At 48.6% G+C, this 17,480-nt stretch overlaps 3 protein-coding genes across 4 annotated transcripts; 1 reads left to right on the top strand and 2 right to left on the bottom strand.

Annotated features, from left to right (window-relative positions):
* Window positions 1-28: 28 nt before the first annotated feature.
* LOC131670492 (zinc finger protein 845-like) lies at window positions 29-4,603 on the bottom strand. Its single transcript, XM_058946136.1, has 3 exons — window positions 4,266-4,603; window positions 2,627-3,766; window positions 29-2,554 (listed from the first exon to the last, which is right to left on the bottom strand). The coding sequence occupies exons 1-3, from the start codon at window positions 4,446-4,448 to the stop codon at window positions 1,322-1,324; spliced, it is 2,556 nt and encodes an 851-aa protein (XP_058802119.1). The 5' UTR covers window positions 4,449-4,603; the 3' UTR covers window positions 29-1,321.
* On the bottom strand, window positions 4,506-6,313 carry LOC131670553 (uncharacterized). The gene is made up of 6 exons (XM_058946234.1): window positions 6,308-6,313; window positions 5,911-6,145; window positions 5,648-5,846; window positions 5,335-5,583; window positions 4,868-5,272; window positions 4,506-4,641 (listed from the first exon to the last, which is right to left on the bottom strand). Exons 1-5 carry the CDS (start codon window positions 6,311-6,313, stop codon window positions 4,873-4,875), a joined length of 1,089 nt encoding a protein of 362 aa, XP_058802217.1. The 3' UTR covers window positions 4,506-4,641; window positions 4,868-4,872.
* Window positions 6,314-10,558: 4,245 nt separating this feature from the next.
* LOC131670517 (retinal homeobox protein Rx-like) lies at window positions 10,559-16,685 on the top strand. Of its 2 annotated transcripts, none has more exons than XM_058946178.1 (5): window positions 10,559-10,848; window positions 10,914-11,309; window positions 15,059-15,385; window positions 15,459-15,798; window positions 16,137-16,685. In XM_058946178.1, exons 1-5 carry the CDS (start codon window positions 10,572-10,574, stop codon window positions 16,183-16,185), a joined length of 1,389 nt encoding a protein of 462 aa, XP_058802161.1. In that variant the 5' UTR covers window positions 10,559-10,571; the 3' UTR covers window positions 16,186-16,685. The 2 variants fall into 2 exon arrangements, with proteins under 2 accessions (XP_058802161.1, XP_058802160.1); XM_058946177.1 differs by having other exon boundaries at window positions 15,053-15,385.
* Window positions 16,686-17,480: the final 795 nt, after the last annotated feature.

Raw genomic sequence — 17,480 nt, 5'->3', positions numbered from 1 at the left:
AAAATAACAAGCTGGGCATGCAGGGCTAGAACTAACATATGTATATATTCCATCACAGGCTTTTTAATTTAACGTGGAGTATTAAATTGTTTTTTAAATTTCAACATTGTCAATAGTACATTTTAATCGATACATGGTTTTTCGTATTTGCAATCGAAAGCATTTTTATAATCTATAATAGCTATATTCAAAAATATGATTGCAGCTCCACATAAAAATCAATAAGATTATATGGCAATTTAAATATCCTTTGTTTAAAGGGTGTAGTAGTTATTAGTAAATTTGGTCTCTTTAAAGCACTATGTATGTATTCAACGTCTTAATCCTACTAATTGAACATTTTTTGAACTGGTTTAAAGTCGTATAGACTGGGTCAACTACAAAGGTAACTTAAACTATAGTATAAGTTTACAAAAAGTTACATCAACATATAACTCACTGGGCAATTTTATAAGTTATTACTAACAAAAAGAAAACAAAATTATGATCGAATCAATTATTTCGAGATAAAATGTCTTATATAAAGATAATTTTTAAACTTACATTATCTCTGTATAAACAAGACAAAAGCTACGCGTATGTAAAAAAAGCTTATATTCTATGAAGTACATTTCAAGAGTTTTAAGTAAAAAAATCTACGTGGCAAAAAGTAAGGAAATAGATAAATTACTAATTGAATCTGTAAATGTCAAATTGAACACTTGCATCTTTAGATTAACAACTCGGTGATGAAATAATGATTGCAATAATCGAACAAATTTTTCAAAAAAATAGATTTTGTAAAAATGTATTTTTTGTTGTTAATTCTAGTGTTTTAAACATTGGATAGATCGTTTTGTTGAGTTTCATACCATGATATTACGTTTTAACGATTTATCCATTTATAAGGCACAAAAAATCATAACTCTTCATTTCAAATATCGTAGAAACTTATTAACGAATCGAAGTTATTAAAAAAAATAATTATACGTCTACAGCTGCTATTTTTTTCATTATAAAAAAGATATTTATAGGCAATATCTTTTTTAACTCGATTTTAATTGTACATAGCTATGCTAAATAATTAAAATCAAAAGATTTTCAATATAAAAAGTAAATTCGACCATGTTAATCAATAATTAACAATAATTTATATCGACATGGAAAAAAAAATATATAAATGTTATTTTTGTTTTGAATGTCAAGGAAATAAAAATCATGAGCATAAAGCAGACACAAAGAAGTAAGAACGTTTGAAGATCCATCCAATGGTAGGTATTGTAGGAACTGACTGTTTAGCTAACACCTGCTCACCGTCGGCAGGATTGGTATCGAGTAATATTTAATATGTCGACAAAGTGACATCGTCTTGGAAGTAAATCGAAGGCACAGATTTGTTAAATAGTAAACCTTCCGACAATTCAACAGTGCCTACTTCATTTAAGCCAGTGATTTGTCGGTCGGGTTTCAAGCTCAAAACGTATTCGCAGGTGAATGCAGTTCTCGCTGCACCTTCGTTCGGTTTCGGTATTGACAAATTTGAAATGGCATTTTCTTCAAGATTAACTTCATTGTCATTTTGGATTTCTGAAAGTGGCAAAGTATGCTTATTCATATGTACCCGCAAACTCGACCTGTGTGAATACCATTTCGAACAGGACTCGTTTGGACATTTGTACATTTTGTGTAACACTACATTTGCAGTAGGCATCTCTGTGCATTCCGGAGCAACAGAAATATTTTCAGTCTCTTCACGTAGTATGCTTTCAGATCCAGAACTTTCATTAGAACTTTTTTCCTTGGGAATACTCAGCAAGCGCGTATATTTATCGATGTCATCTTTTTCCTGTAATTTGAGTATGTAATCAGTGCTCATGTGAATCTTCATGTGAACGTATAGACTACTTTTAGCAGCGAAACTGGTATCACAATGATAGCACCGAAATGATATTTTTTTGGTATGCGTGAGTTTGTGCTCTTTCAAATGCTGAGATCGCATGAAAGTTTTAGTGCAACCGTCTTCATCACATATGAACTTGCGATCATTAGTGTGTTTCTTCTGGTGTCTCTTCAACTTGCTCGACGTAGAAAATGCCCAGTCACAGTCTTCGAAAGTACACACGTAAGGCTTTTGCCCTGTGTGCGAACGCATATGAGCCCTCTTCCTACAAGGCTGATCAAAAATTTTACCGCAACCAGGCCATGAGCACGTAAGGTCTTCCTCCGTGTAGTTGTGGCATCGTTGGTGAGTCATCAAAGCATTACTGCTGTAAAATCGTTTATTGCAACCATCATAATTACAAGCGTATGGAGCGAGAATTTGGTTGTGACATTTCATGTGATTCTCGAGGGCACGTTTCGTTTGAAATTTGGCGGTACACTCAGTTACTTGACATGCAATCTTGTTAGGACGCGTGTGAAGTTTCTCGTGACTGGCGAGGTTGTAGATCGTCGTGAATCTTCGCTGGCAGCCAGGTACAGGACAAACGTAGTCTTTCTTATTTAGATGAGTTTTCTTATGGCGTTTAAGCTTGAATTCCGAGTAAAATGCCCAAGAACAGCTAGAATAATCACACTGAATAAAAAAAAATAATTTAGTGAAAGCTTTATTTATATTTATGGTATAAAAGAAGAAAATTAATTTTACCTTAAATGGTTTTATGTTCATATGTGCCATTAAATGAACCTTTAGATAACATAATTTAGCGAAAGTTCGACCGCAATTTCCTAAATGACATTTCCACGTTTTCATATTCATTGAGTTGTAAAAAAATTCTAAAGAATCTTCAGTTATCCCAACTTCTTCCAGTGCTTTTGAAATAATTAATTCTTGGTCAGTAACGAACGGTGGAGGTCTACCCTTGTATAAATCGTCTGATTCGCTTCCTGAAGAATCGTACGTTGACGATTTCGGAGATTTTTTTGCAAATGTTTTATCAGTTTCATTTAAAGGTTCTTCTTTTAGTAGATACTCAGTTGACACTGTATTAAGAGTACTCTCTTGATTATTTACTTTTCTTTTACGTTTTACTATACTAGGCTGAAATTTAGACTTAACATTAGGAGAATTTGTACTTTTTTTTCTTGTATTGTACTCTGTAGATTTCTTTTGAGCAACCACTGGTAGATTCAAGTTTTCAGACTCACATGAGATAAACTCATTTTCAAGATTGGTACAATGATTCGAATGGGATGATCCATCACTGGAATCATTTTCAATTGATAAATCTTGTATGCTCATTGTAATAGAACTATCAAATGAATCTGTTTTCAAATGATTCATCATCTCAGTCTTATTAATTTTTAATTCTTGATTTTGTTTCTTGCTTTTAATTTCATTTTTTGGTTCAGCAATTTTAACAATGTCTTTTACATCATTAGATGCATTTTCCTGTGATTTATCTGATAAATTTTCAAAATTGATATCTGTATTTGAACAACAGGATTGAGAATATGAAGATACTAATTTTTGGGCAATAATCAAATCATCCAAATGTAAATTAGGTAATATAAATGCATCTTTTACATTTGCTGGTAGAATCTTTTCATTCTGTAGCTTAGCCAAGATAGCATCGTAGCCAATATTTAATTTCCTAGCTGTTAGTTCAATATCTGTCGAGAGTTCCTTATCAGAAATTTCTGATAACTGTTCGGTCAGGCCTCTCTCAGAGCCATCTTGTGAAGTATTTTTGGTATTTAACTCTGGAATTGAAATATGCTCACTTGTAAACCTCAACCACTTCTCAATATCCTCTACAGATTGAATAGTGTGACCAATTATTTGTTGCTGTAAAATTTAAATTCATAATTTGTCATCAATAAATTTTTATACAGTGCAGAGGTAAAATCATAAAATTTTGCGATGAAAATAAAAACGCTTCAAAATATATTTGACAGTTGCTTGAACGCCACGAAAAAAAAAAAAATTTAGCACAAAGCAGCATATTGCAAATTAAAAAAAATTATTTTTTTTTTTAAATATCATATTTCAACCTTTTCCACCTATAAACTAGAACTAATAGAGACGAATTCAAACCCGTGAACTCGGTCTATAAATATATCTCCGCTGCGCGTACGAGAGTAAACGAAAAAGCCGCGATCCGCGCCGCGCGCAGCAAGTGACAAGTGTTACGTAAACAAAGAGAACCGACTACTACGTGCTATATTTGTGACAAGGCAAAAAATAAACAAAGCCCGCATAACCTGCTAAATTACCGGCATCCTTTAACGAGCTAGATGGAGAATAAAAAATAACGCTCGATTTTCCACGTTCAAGAAAATCTCACCTTGTAATTGTGCAGCTTGGCATGATTCTTGTGGCTGAAAGTAAAATCTGGGGCTACCTCGTGGCCATCAGCACTGACAGCGAGCACGTTTTCCGTTGTCGTTACGCCGTTGCCGTAATAACACTGCTGCCGGCAAGATCTTGTGGTGTAAACACGATTAAACGTCGCCAAGCGCTGTGACATTATTGGACGCAGCGAAATTTGGCACTTGTTTCAACTAGACAGGCACGTTGTATTGTATAGCGCAAATTTAAACCGCGGCTCGAAGTGTCACGTAATTGACGTGCGCGCTAGCGAAGGCGAGTGAGAGCGGCGCTCCGAACGGCGCGTGCTCTCCGACTTTGGCAGATATTTCTGACGTAAGGCCGAACATAACCTGGAAGCAAACAGCGTAGTTGTTGTTATCCCGCGCGACGACAGCTGTCAAACGATACCGGGTATCTGGCATAGGTGGCGCTAATCGTCCTTTTTGAAAATCGAGCGGTTTTGTGTCCGTTTTATCGTAAGATTCGGTGTGCAAAGGAATAACGTTGCTTTGGGTGGGATGCGTGACGTATATTTCACTGCGACGCTGCACAAATACGACTCGACAATTCGCTCACTTTGTTTAGTTTTGATCAGCGAGGCCTTTGCATTTGGACTCGCATGGCAAAGGTCTCCTGCGGGGTACCGCGAGCTCGCTCGTCTGCTTCTCCTTGGCTCTAGTGATTTGCCTTAGTCTCTCGCATTTGGACATCTTCCTGTCGGGGCCCTCGAACTCATTTCGCCTCAGTAGTTGTCCCCTTCTCTGTAGATCATCGTGCAAGTCGCAGATCTCGCGATCGGGTAACAGACCTCTGGATTTCTCCACGAAAGCCGAGTGCACGCAGCTGCAGGATTCGCGTCTCGGCGGCAGCACGATGTCCTCGGCGGCGACGCCTTGACTGCCAGTGAAGAATTTCTTGCGGCGATTCACCGGTTTCATCTCCTCATACGGGAATTTGAACGGCTTCGAATGCACGGGACACCTGGACGAAAGCGTACAGCCACTCGTAGCAAGAATCAAGGCGAGTCACGGTGTAAGAGTTACAGGTTGGTCTGCGGCCAGTCCTGGAAGAGACAAGGATCGGCGCAGGCGCAGTAGCACTCGAGCGCGGTAGCGGCCACGGAGTCGCGAAGCTTCTTGCAAATGACGCCGGCTGGAGCTTTGTAAGGCGACGGAGCTTTCGGCTGCGGCTCCGTTGGAAGCCGCGATTTTCGCTTGTCTGGCTCGGTGTACAGCAGTACGTCACCCGCCGTGGCCTGGTAACGTGGATCTTCGAGACGAGGATCCTCGTAACTGCTCCAACATCAATTGCATTTCAGGGTTGTCGTGTTTTCCGTATCCTTTCGCCGACGCCTACTTGCACGATTGCTTGATTTTCCATGCTCTTCGACAGCTGTTCGGCTCAGGAAGTGGCTTTTCCGGACCGAATATATATTCCATGAACGTCTCTTCCTTCGGGCACGGCGGTGGATCGCAATTCGAGGGCTTTTGTTTGACCATCGGAGGAGACGCTCTGACGTTGGTCCACCACGTCTTCTTTACCTTCACAGGTTTACCTTTGGGATGCAACAATCATTGATCTTGCTCGTACTCCGCGAACGACTTGGTTATCAAGTTTACCGTAACCCTGTTCGCAGCACTTGGAAGGATCTCCCGTGTCGATGTGTTCGGGACACTGCGGTAATCGTCTCCTGCAGTTACTCTCTCGGAAGACATTATCAGATTTGCAACTTGCAGCCGTAGCTGCTGTCGTCGTCGTCGTCGCAGCCGTTGATTTGTCGCGCTTTTTGCCGCACCACGACCAGAGTAGCCTTTCGTCGCTTCGCCACGAGCCGACGGTGCTGAGTAGCCGAGGCTGCAAGCGCCAACGAACCTCATTAATCTTCGGTGCCGGGCTACGGCCGCGACGTCCAGCGCGTCATGGCAAATCCATGACAGCACGACGGCAAGGCCAGCGACGCGCGACGCGAGAACCCACTAGGCAAGCAAATCTGAAACTGGAAATTTGAAGGCTGACCGCCATGGCCGGGGCCAAATGCAGGATCGCGAAAGACCGAAAGAAGTCGCACTCACGCCATCGCTCGCGCGCGATTGTTTTTTGTCGCGGCGGCCCGCGCCAATCATACGGCCGTGTGTGCGTACAGGCGCGCGCGGATCAATGATCGGCGATTGGCGCTGGGCATACATATCCAGCCGGGCTCGCGCGCAAACACCGAGCGCGCTCGCTCGCAGGTGCGACCACGGTGATACGCTGATCATCATGCTAATCCGCGAGACTCTCGATCGGGCTGATTAGGCCGTATCAGACTTGGGCGCGTTTTATTAGCGTAACGAGGCGCCGAGTTGGTAAAGAAAGAGCGGCGGGGAGAGAAGGGGCGCGGTGGGTATGTCTGCACGGTGTGCCTCGCTGCGCCCCAGCGAATCCACCGAGAGAGAGAGAGAGGGAGGAAGGCTGTTTACTCAAGACACGACAATTCATTACGTAATTGAATTGAATAAGGCCTCCGCAATCCTCTCCCCTTACTCGGCTCTGCTGGGTATATACCGAGCTACCGTGATTTCCTCTTTCTCTCTGTGCCACCGCTCCACTGCTCCAGCTATCCTTATCAGCGAACCTCCGGACATTTTTCGCTTAATGCTTGGGGCATTGTCGGCGCGCCTGACCTTTCGGGCGTTGAACCGGCCACGGGGCTAATCACAATCGTACAGGAGCGCTCGATGCGCGCCAACGAATCTTTATGTATACAGCTGCAAGCGGCGTTCGCTCGTCGCGGGCAAAATGACTTTCGCGCGAGCTCGTGCCGAGCAGCAACGAGTGAGAACGGAAAGGACGTAGCCGCGGCTTTGTACGCGCAGTCAGCGCGCGTGTCGTCACCTCCCCGTTCGTACACACTCTTTGTCCGCGGCGCGCATACGTATCCCTCCTTTTCGGGGCGCGGTATATAACAGCCTCCCTCTTGGCTCTTTTCTCGCGGCGACTATCGCAAGCTGGCCGCAGAGCTCTCGGAGCGAAGAGAGAGAGAGAGAGAGAGAGAGAGAGAGCGAATTAAACGATTAGTTAAACTGATTTCCAGTTAGGCGAATGAATAAGTAATCGGATTTCTCGTTAAGCTAATCGCATTGCCCCCTGATTGGCTCCGTCTGCCTGCCTGCCTCCTCTTTCGCTCCGCGCCGCCGCCTGTTTGCCGCGGCAATTACATTCCCGAACGCAATCCCATTTAAATATCCACCCACCGACGCACGAATTCTCTCTCGCTCTCTCCCCGAATCTTCCCTTTCTCTCCCTCTCTCTCTCTCTCTCTCCCTCTTAATACGACCAAAACTTTTCTCTTCGTTTTTAAAAGTGATGATGCAACGCGCGATTATGACATTGTAGCGCGTCCGCGGTTCTTTTTTACGAGTCGCGGGGCCGAGACGCCCCGTGAATTATCTCGAGGCGCCGTTACACGGATGATCGAACCGATGCGTTTTTATGGCTGTAGCCGGGGAAGCGACGATATTTAATTGCTCTTTTCGACTCCGCGACGCTACTTGCGTCTGGAGGGAAAGTTCTTTGCCTTCGAGGTGAAGTTTTACTTTCCTCCCCGTTTGTCATTGAGAGAGGGAAAAATAGCGCGGATGAAAAGCACAGCGGAAAAGTATGTTTCCGTTGTTCGCGATTCTGAGCCGTGCGCGTGAATTTGTTGTTGCGTTACATTAAGGAATAAGTAGTTTGACAGTAGAAAGTTGATTAGTAACGTAACATTTATGTAAATATACAAAAGTCGATATGATCGGAATAATTGTTAAAAGATGATTGATAGTCATACCAATGTGGACAAAAGAGTTGAAAAATTTACGAAATACATGCGGCAACTTCACAAATGAATATTAATTCGAAAGATTCTCCTTTTTCTTTTAAATTTCCAATTTCTCGCGTGTATATGTTTACGCGATATTGCTATGCATGCATCGACGTTTGTTCCAAGCGCCGAGAAAACAAAGATCAGGTTATTTCGTAGCAATAAACGTAAACAGGTGTATCTGGAAGCTTGCAAGCTCGGAAATTTATACAGAATGTATTTGTTTGAAAGAGAAGTGTAAAATACATCCTTTACAACACCATTCGGTAATTTTGAATAGCCAACTGTGAATGTTAGAACCTTAATTATGAATTGACTGGAAATACAAAAATATTGGCAAGATTATTCGCTATTTTCCGTTCCGATCGACTAGACCAATTGAAATTACGTCAAGGTAAACAGTGAAGTAACGCCACACATCGATCGATAGTAAAATAACAATGCCCGACGATATCGAGATACATTTGGCAAACAAACGTCCAGTTTGCCGACAGATATGATATAATGACTAGAGAGAGAGAGAGTGTGAGAGAGAGAAAGAGAGAGAGAGCGACCTCACAGAGTAGATAATTTACGTAAACAATGCCTGTACACGTGAGATTTGCCACGCGATGATTTCCAATTAGCAATGATTCATCGCCGCCATTGACGACAGTCCCCGGACGATTACCATTGGCTCGTAAATCCTCTTACTCCGTTGTTATGACTGTCCAGCGTGGAGCGTCAAGAGTACGCAGTCAGGCGATCCTCGCTCGTCTTTGTCGCAAGGTGTGCATAAAAGCACGAAAGCTGCGAGCGCTCGCGAGAGCGCACACACGTAGGTACGTATGCGTATTATGCCGAGCGTGTGCGCAGACGAGGGAGAAAGCTCGTGCGTGCGTAACGCGAGATGGCAATTCGCGCGCTGCACGCTGCGCATACGCGGCGCGCGGCGACTCGCACGTGCGCACACGCAGAGGCGATTTCGGGCCCTGGCGCTCGTCTTGCCCTCGAAGACGATCGGCTGGCTGGAATGTTTACCAATCTATTATGCAAAATGGGCATTAGCCGTTCGCGGCTACGACGGGAAAATTCTGACCAGGGGCTAGCCCTTGTCTCGTGCACTTGCAATGAGAAATCATATATGGAAAGGCACGCGTATTATCGTACTTTTATTATTAGTAAAGATCGAACTTCTCATGGATTTACATCCACTTTCAACAGGGCATATCATCCCAGTCGACTGTAGTCCTAAAAACTTGCACGAGAAATGATTTATTACAAAGTTCCGTGTTATCTAGCTTTTCGTCATATTTTTATTAGAAAAATTTAATCAGATATTTGTTGCTAGGAGCTTGCTCGCTATCGTTTCGGATATTTCTTCCAAATATTTTCATTTAACGTCCGATACGTCTATTATTATCATTACAATCATTGACGTTTAACGTCGATGGTTACTTCTTACCGATGTTTCCAGTATTTCTTCGAAATCTTTTCGACTCATTAATCGTTATTACTATCATCATTGGCGTCGACTGATACTTTTTACTTTACTCGTTTAAATATTTCTTTGAAATATTGTAGTTATAGCACTGATACATCCGTCATTATATGATTATCAACATGCATGGTAAGTTTATTGCGGCGTCTCTTGTCGATCCGAGACAAATGATTGCATCGAGTCGCAAAACGAATACAAGAGCTATCGGTCCATTTCGTCCGATATTATCGAATTAGCGCTAGTGGAAAGCTGCTGGGAGAGTCGAAAAGAACAGCGGCAAAACGGTATGTAAAAGTGCAGAAAGTCAAAAGAAGTCCGTTTGCTTGAGTTGATTGGCAAACCATCGGGCTGTCGGTCAAGCGAGCACACGGAAAAATTGCAAAAGCGAATGGCGAGATGATCGGCGAAGGTACACAGTAGAGGCGAGGAGTCGGCGAATCGGCAAGAAAAGATACACATCGGATTACGGGAGAGATATATCCCGTCGAGAGAGTCGCGGCAGCCGGTGGCGTTCATTAACCAGTTAGGTCTTCAAACAGATTCATCGAGTCGTGCCAAACAGCCAAATCAAACACGCTCTCGCAGCCATTCGCCTTACATCAGCACTTGCCGGCAGCGCGGACCACATCAAAGGCCAGCAGTCGCTGCGCGACCCCGAAGAAGCGCGGCATCGCGCAGCGCCCGGCTCTCTCCTCGCCGTTATCAATAATCCCTCCTCCCGGCGGCGCGAGCGCGGCGGCGGGCGATACACCTCCTCGCGGGCGCACCATCCCTCGGCCGGGCGGCAAACCCTCCCTCGCGATCGGCCGGCCCCGCCTCCGCGGGCGCGCCATTGGCCGGGCCAACGGCCATTCGAGCCCGAGCAGCGGCGAGCTTTGCGGCGAGAAAGAGAGCCCGCGGCGCCCGACCGAGACAGAGAGATAGTCGTGAGCGCCCGCGCCAGGCGGCCGCGCGACAGCATGGAGCAGCTCGCGCAGTTCGTCACGCAGAGTTTCGAGGCTCGCCGCGCGCGACCCTGCGAGCTCGAGCCCGAGGGCCGCTGTCAGCGCCGCACGCAGCAGCAACAGCAGCAGCAGCAGCAGCAGCGTCGGCCCCAGGGCCTGGCCGCGATAACCTTGAGCGTCGCGCAGCTCGTCGGCGCCGTGCAGGCCGCCGCCGCCTCCCCGCGCGGCGCCGAACCGCCGGGCGACGATGACGCCGAGCGCGGCCGACAGCTGGCACTGAGTGCGCGCGACGGTACGTCGGCACCCGACTCGCCGCGGACCAGCCGCACTGCTAACGAGCCACTTTCACTTCCACAGATGCGCCACCCGAGATGGTCGAGTCGGAGCAGCAGCGGCAGCAGCAGCAGCGCGACTCCTCGGGCAAAGCGTCGCCGATAAAGGAGCCGGTGCCGTCGCCGGAGCCACGCCTGCAGCCGGAGGACCTGTCGGTGTCCTCGCAGCGGCAGAAGGACGGCGGCGAACCGGAGAAGCGCTCGCCGCAGTCGACAGCGGCGTCCAGGCAGCCGGAGCTGAAGCTCTCGGTGCGCAAGCTCCTGGGCTGCGCCACGCCGTCGCCGCCGCCGGCGCCGGCGAGGGAGCGATCGGCGAGTCCCGGCGACGAGCCGCCGGCCAGGGGCCCCAGCCCCGAGACCAGACACGCGAGCGTGCTCGTCAGGCCGACCACCACGCTCATCCACGAGGACGCGGGCAAAGGTGAGCCAGCCGGCTGCGACCGTTCGGGCCCGTGGGCCCACCGCGCCCGGGCGTTCCTCCCGGTCGATCGATTATTCGCGCGATCGGCCCATAATATTTGCCAATCGACTGGCCGCCTTCTCTCGGTCAGCTGCTGCCGCTCGCCCCCTCGGCTCGTCTATTATTCAGACGTCAATAAGCCTCGCGAGGCGATCGAGCCGGCACACGCGTACGCGAGCGCGCTCGGGACGTCATCTTCGATTCGGCCGCGCGCGGTGACGCGCGGAATGGATCCGACGCCAAGTGCCGGCACTGCTTCGTTTTCGATTTCCCGAGATTGGCGGCAAGTGCATCAGCCTGTGGATTGTATTTTTAGACGGCGGAGGAATCGATGTACCGGGTGCTGAAGCGCGCGGCTCCCACTAGGTCGCTCGCCACACTTTCGTATATAGCCGCTGGACACTACACGGATAACGATTCTTTCCATACCTATATCAATGTAGACCGCTAATTATACGGCCGATTCTTACGTAAATGAGATTCTATTGTTCATAAATTCCCAATTTTTTAAGCGCCTGCGTTCCCATTTTCGCGTAAACGTGTAGATGAAGGTTGAACAGTCGCTTGAACAGTTAGTTTTTAAGAATCTATTATTCCTACTATGTTAATCGTATACATTCTGTTCTTTACGCACATTAGCATTAGGAATTAGCAGAGATTGGTACTGCAAATTGAAGATAATTGACAATGCCAATCAACGTTTTCCTTATAAATACAAAACAAGTGAAACATTCGCTTCACCGCAAGCCAACTTGTTTCTCTTGTGTTATCCCAACTCAACGTTCATTCGTTCGCCTACCAATTTGGCTTTCTATATGTAGTACTTGCGTCACCGTAAAATCAAGCGAAATGAGATATTACATTGATTACTTATCCATAGCAAATTTACCCATCTAACTCAAGTACGCGCTGTATAAAATGAAATTCCACCCCCTCCTCCGTAGCTTCTACCTCCGGCACTGTAAAAAAATCTGCAAAAAGCATCATAAATACTTACTTTCCCATACGAGAATGTAAGCATGACGGTGGCTTGCAAGGGCAAAGTCAGCGCGGAGCCACTTGACCGAGGGTCAGTCTCTCTACCGCCCGAGGGGCCATAAATTTGTAAGATCAGCAGTGAAACTCGAGCGAGAGAGAGAGAGAGGCAAAGTGCTCTGATCTACGGCACTTTTCTCGGTTATTTATTATTTTACTTGGCCGGCGGCTCGCGCGAATTGCTTTTCGAGTTGCGCTTAATCGCCAAGACTTACGGGAGGCGGTTGCCTTTTCAAGGCTGTCGCCGATGCATATTAAACCATAAATCCATGGCTTTGCGTCGTAAAGCGAATCCCGTTTAGCTTTATCCGTTTCTTTTTCTCGATATTACATAATTTCGTTTTCAATTAGATTGAATTCGATAAGCAAGGTCATATCGAAGCGGCAGTGGGTTCGACCGGTTAGACGATTACGAGCTTGAAATTGCCGTTGACACTGAGTTGGAGCTGATTTTACGCCGGACAAATCATACCGCGCGGCTATCTAGGCACGGCAAAAAAGTCTATTCTTAATCCAGCGCCATTACGCACGATTACAATCCATTAGCTTCGTCCATACGATTAGATCGGTCAGTTCATCAATCTCCGAGGCTCGCGCACTCAACGGCTAGTAAGAAACGATCACCATAATCGGGCCAACTCTTGGCGTGTATCGCAGCGCGCCGTCGTCGACTAATCCTGAGCGGAGATAGCAGGAGGGAATCCGCGTCGCAGAGTGTGACGCTGCAGCAGCGCGGGCAGCAACGCGCGAGGAGATGGATGGAGTCAAGTGTATTAGGAAGGGGGAGAAGCTGTTGGGTAATCGAATTACCGACCCCTTAGAGGCGAGTGTGATTGCGCGAGCGAACGGGCTTTTCTCTCTCTCTCTCTCTCTCTCTCTCTCTGCTTCCGCTTTCCGCTCGCGTTCGTCCGCCTGTGTGTGCGTTTGCGTTTTTATTACGTATTTACGCGCGCGTGTGCCCCGCCGCCGCCGCCGGCCCGCGAGCGAATTGCTGACGCGTTTGTGCCGGGAACGCGGCCGGGATTGCGTTGTGGAGAGTGCAGCCTGAATTTCTGACGACGGCGCGTAGTTTGGCATTCCCGTAACAGTCGATTGTCGACTGCTTTCTACGACACAGCTGATCAAGCCGACAATGACATTGTCGGTGGAGGCCGCGATCTCAGTGTCGGCATCTCGGAAATACGATCTCCGACGTAATCTACCGGCTTGCCTGTTCTGGGGTTCTGGGGTACGTCCAGATGAGTTTCAGAGCATGCAGGCACACGCACGAAGAGCTCGCACAAAATCGTGTCCCGCCAGTTCATCGATAGGTGACTCACTTGCCGTCGGTAAATCAAATCGCGTCAACGAGGTTTGCACCAGCTAGCCCCCTCCTCTCGTGCCGCTCTCTTAAAATTTCTCTTCATTAGATTACGCAGCGCGCGCGAAATAAAAGCGAGCGAGAAATTATCCAAACACGCGTGCGCGAGGGAAGGGTGGCGTTCTAAAACCACGCACGCATATGCGCGAGATTGGATTACCGCTAGGTGTCCCCCTGCCCGGCCGCGCTAATTGATTAAAACTGGAGCGTCGGTCCCCGACACCAAGCGGATGAAGTGTTTTCCAGACGCGCAGGGGTGCCGAGTAACGTCTTGTTTTGATTGCGCACTTTTGCGGGCTCGTTTGGCGCTCCAGCTGCAATTTAATATACTTTTATGGCTATATGATATTATTCGGTTGCGCCGCGATAGCACGAGGTTGGATTTGGAGACTGTCCGAATTTTCTTACTGCCTGCTTTATGAAATGATTCATTTACTCGTTTGTTTGTTTTTGAGTTGTCGCACGCAAGCCACGAGAAGCATGAGAAACAGTCGATGGTCGTTCGGTCGTCGCTGCGACCCGCTGATTCGAGCACTACGCGCTCGCAACCGAACGCAACCAAGGCTGGAAGCAATGACGTCCCATACCCGGTGGGCGCCTCAGGAGCGAATCGCCAAAAAGAAAGGAACGTCGGCACGGTTAGCGAGCGATTACCGCGTTGATAAGCGCGTTCGCGTATACTTGCACGGAGCGGCAAGAAGCGAACGAGGATGGCGTTTCTGGCACGTTGCCTCGAAGCGCGTATACGATCGTTTTATTCACTCGCGCGTACGTGCCAGCTCACTCGATCGAATCTCAGTCTCGTTTTCAATCCGAGCGCGCGCTCTCGCTGCCCCACCCCCCTCTCGAGGAGAGAGGCCATCTCATTACCACTGTCGTCAGGGTGGCAGTAGTCTGTTCCACTTGACCGAGCCCGCGAGAAACTGCAAGCCCTTCGGCGACGTGGGCGTAATCGCTGCACGCGCGCGGGAAAGAGAGCGAGAGAGAGTCACTTTGCCAAATTATATAAATCGCGCGAGTGCTTCCAAGTTTCGGCATTAAGGGGCCATTAGCGCCGACGGCCTCGATTAATTAACCGTAGTGTTTCTTCGAGTCGGCCGGGGGACGCAGGTGTGCTGCGACGAGCTACTTGGCGAGACGTGCCACGCGGCTTAATGAGTTTGCCATTCAATTAGCCACCGCGGGCGAGTCGGCAGTTCGTTAAAGCGAGTGAGTTTGCCGCGGAAAAGCGTGCTGGAAAACTCGCCGCGAGCACAGGCGAACGCCTCGAGGTACGGGCCCGGCACCTCGTAAAAGTCAACCGTCAAAGTTGCAGGGACGACGACGAATCAGCCGAGAGGCACGGCACCGAGCTCGAACGGCGGTGGCAGCGGCGGCGGCGGCGGCGGCGGCGGCGGTGGCGGCGGCGGCGGCGGCGGTAGCAGTAGCAGCAGCAGCAACGGCAAACAGCGTCGGTCCAGGACGAATTTCACGCTGGAGCAGTTGGCCGAGCTGGAGCGGCTGTTCGACGAGACGCACTATCCGGACGCGTTCATGCGCGAGGAGCTGAGCCAGCGACTGGGTCTGAGCGAGGCTCGCGTCCAGGTCTGGTTTCAGAACCGGCGCGCCAAGTGTCGCAAGCACGAGAGCCAGCTGCACAAAGGTGAATAGACAGGCGACGCGCGTACGCGCGGGCAAGCGTGGAGCGCGCCATGAGCGTGTTGCTTTGCGTGCAGGCGTGTCGGCTGGAATGGTGCTGGCGCCGCGGAGTCCGCCAACGAGCCTGGAGCCGTGCCGAGTGGCGCCCTACCTGCCGGCGCTGCGGCTCCATCCGCCGATGCAACCGGCCGGCGGCGCCGCCGCCAGCGTGACCACCAGCTCGGCCTTCGACCCGGCCGTGTTGCACTACGCGGCAGCCGGCGGACTCTTCTGCCTGCCGCAGCCGAGCTCCAGCCTCGCCGCCTCGCTCGCCGCCGCCGCCGCTGCCGCCAGCAGTCGATCCAAGAGTAGCAGCATCGCTGACTTGAGGCTGAAAGCTCGCAGACACCAAGAAGCCCTCGGGCTGGAAAGACCCGCGTAAGTGTGCGTGCGCGTGCCTCGAATAGTGTTTCCCTCTCGTTCGGCTTCTTTGCATTTGGCCTGTTGCCCATTGCGTATTGCGTTTTGCGTTTTGCGTTTTGCGTTTCGCGTTTCGCGTTTCGCGTTGTCGTTTCGTTGTTGTGGGGGCTCGCAAATTTTACGGCTGTTTAGAGCGTCAATTTCGTTGCGTGAAAGAACACAATTATCACTCGTTACACTTCCACACTCGCGGCTCGGTTCGGATACGAGAACACTATTCGAGAATGTACGTGTCAAACAAAACGATAAGATATATCATAGTGACGCTGTGCTACGTGTGTATAAACATTTTTCAGGCGCTTCGATGCCCCGAACGAAAAAGAGGTACGATGGGTATACTACTAGTCAAATATGGAAAAATTCTGGCGCGCGCGCGCGCGCGCGTGTGTTACTGTGATTAGGAAATACACGAAACGCTCCCGTTTTACTCATGTATAATGTCTATGTATAATGTTTCGGTTCCTTTAATTGTAGAGAACAATAATTAATCGTGGCTTGTATTTCATGAGTGCGTGTGCGTGCCAGCGTGCGTGTGTGTGCGCGTGAGCGTGTGTGTGCAAGCAGCGATGATCGAACAACGAATGGCTGCGTATACAGTTGTAATTTTTTTCTTTTGGTTTGCGAGAACAAGCAATATTCCACGCGCCTGGGACGGAGAGACGAGCGAAGATGTCAGTCGCTAAAAGTATCCGTATTACCTTGTACATGGAAGCGATTGTATGTAGCTTGGATGAGAAAAGACAGCCGAATCATATCGGAAAATTGTCCGTATGAAAGAAACAAAAATTCAATAAAACTACAAAAAAAAAGAAAAAAAGAACACATAGTAGCTGAAAAAAGAAAATCGACAAGATCTTTTGATTCCATTACCTATATACCGCGGCGCTTCTTCTCTGTCGAGTGGCCACGTTTGCCTTGGCGATGCGGCCTCGTCAGGCGGCAACGACTCCTCGCGCGAGGATAAGTCATTTTTCATTCTTGGACGCTGTGCCTCTAGCCTGGAAGAACAGAAAAAAGAAGAGAGAAAGAAAAAGAAAAAAAAAAAACAGGCGCGAACGATTCCGTGAGATGTAGCCGCGACGCTGCAGCCGGCAGCGCGAGCTAACGCAATAACGCACGAGCGAAGCGCGCCGGATAAATCAAGCGTCGCGTAATCGCGTTACGCGGCCGTTTTGTCCCGGGGGTGCCGTTAACTGCTCGCGCGCGCAAAAGCGACATTAATCCTAAGCGCCGTAGCCCGGGCGGCGAGCACGAATTGCTAACGATCGGCCAGATTGCCGTGTGCCGCGCGCGCCTGGGTGTGGCTTTCTCGCGCCGTTGCGCGGAGCGCGCGACGATGCGTGCTCGGGCCGCGCCTGCACTTTTCATTGGGATTCGTGGGCGTTGCTCGAGAGAGAGAGAGAGAGAGAGAGAGAGAGAGAGAGAGAGCTGCGCGAAGATTATACAATTTTTGCGCGATTGCGCTGGCGATGAGCGCGTTCCACTGCTCTCCCTCGATCGATTGAGTGCGGCCAGCGGGGGGATCGAGAACGGAGTCCTTCGGATCCAAGTAACAGAACGATGCTGGCTGTCGCCTTTTGCAAATCAGTGTCTCACTCGCTGCCTCGGCTCTTACTTGGCGGATGGACTTGGTGGTCATT

This window comes from Phymastichus coffea, unplaced genomic scaffold (genome assembly GCF_024137745.1).
Source record: "Phymastichus coffea isolate CEN01 unplaced genomic scaffold, Cenicafe_Pcof_1.1 PCOF00111, whole genome shotgun sequence".
NCBI lineage: Eukaryota > Metazoa > Arthropoda > Insecta > Hymenoptera > Eulophidae > Phymastichus > Phymastichus coffea.
The sequence above is the reverse complement of the archived record's forward strand: the minus strand, read 5'-3'. Positions and strand labels throughout refer to the sequence as shown.

Coding starts and splice junctions, on each gene's coding strand:
- LOC131670492 (XM_058946136.1), bottom strand. CDS start 4,448: ATGTCACAGCGCTTGGCGACGTTTAATCGTGTTTACACCACAAGATCT. Junction 3,767..4,265: donor CCAAGCTGCACAATTACAAG/GTGAGATTTTCT, acceptor TAAATTTTACAG/CAACAAATAATTGGTCACAC. Junction 2,555..2,626: donor TGAACATAAAACCATTTAAG/GTAAAATTAATT, acceptor TTTTTTATTCAG/TGTGATTATTCTAGCTGTTC.
- LOC131670553 (XM_058946234.1), bottom strand. Junction 5,847..5,910: donor GTGCTGCGAACAGGGTTACG/GTAAACTTGATA, acceptor TGCATCCCAAAG/GTAAACCTGTGAAGGTAAAG. Junction 5,584..5,647: donor AAAATCAAGCAATCGTGCAA/GTAGGCGTCGGC, acceptor ATGTTGGAGCAG/TTACGAGGATCCTCGTCTCG.
- LOC131670517 (XM_058946177.1), top strand. CDS start 10,572: ATGGAGCAGCTCGCGCAGTTCGTCACGCAGAGTTTCGAGGCTCGCCGC. Junction 11,310..15,052: donor CCACGAGGACGCGGGCAAAG/GTGAGCCAGCCG, acceptor CAACCGTCAAAG/TTGCAGGGACGACGACGAAT. Junction 15,799..16,136: donor CTCGGGCTGGAAAGACCCGC/GTAAGTGTGCGT, acceptor AACATTTTTCAG/GCGCTTCGATGCCCCGAACG.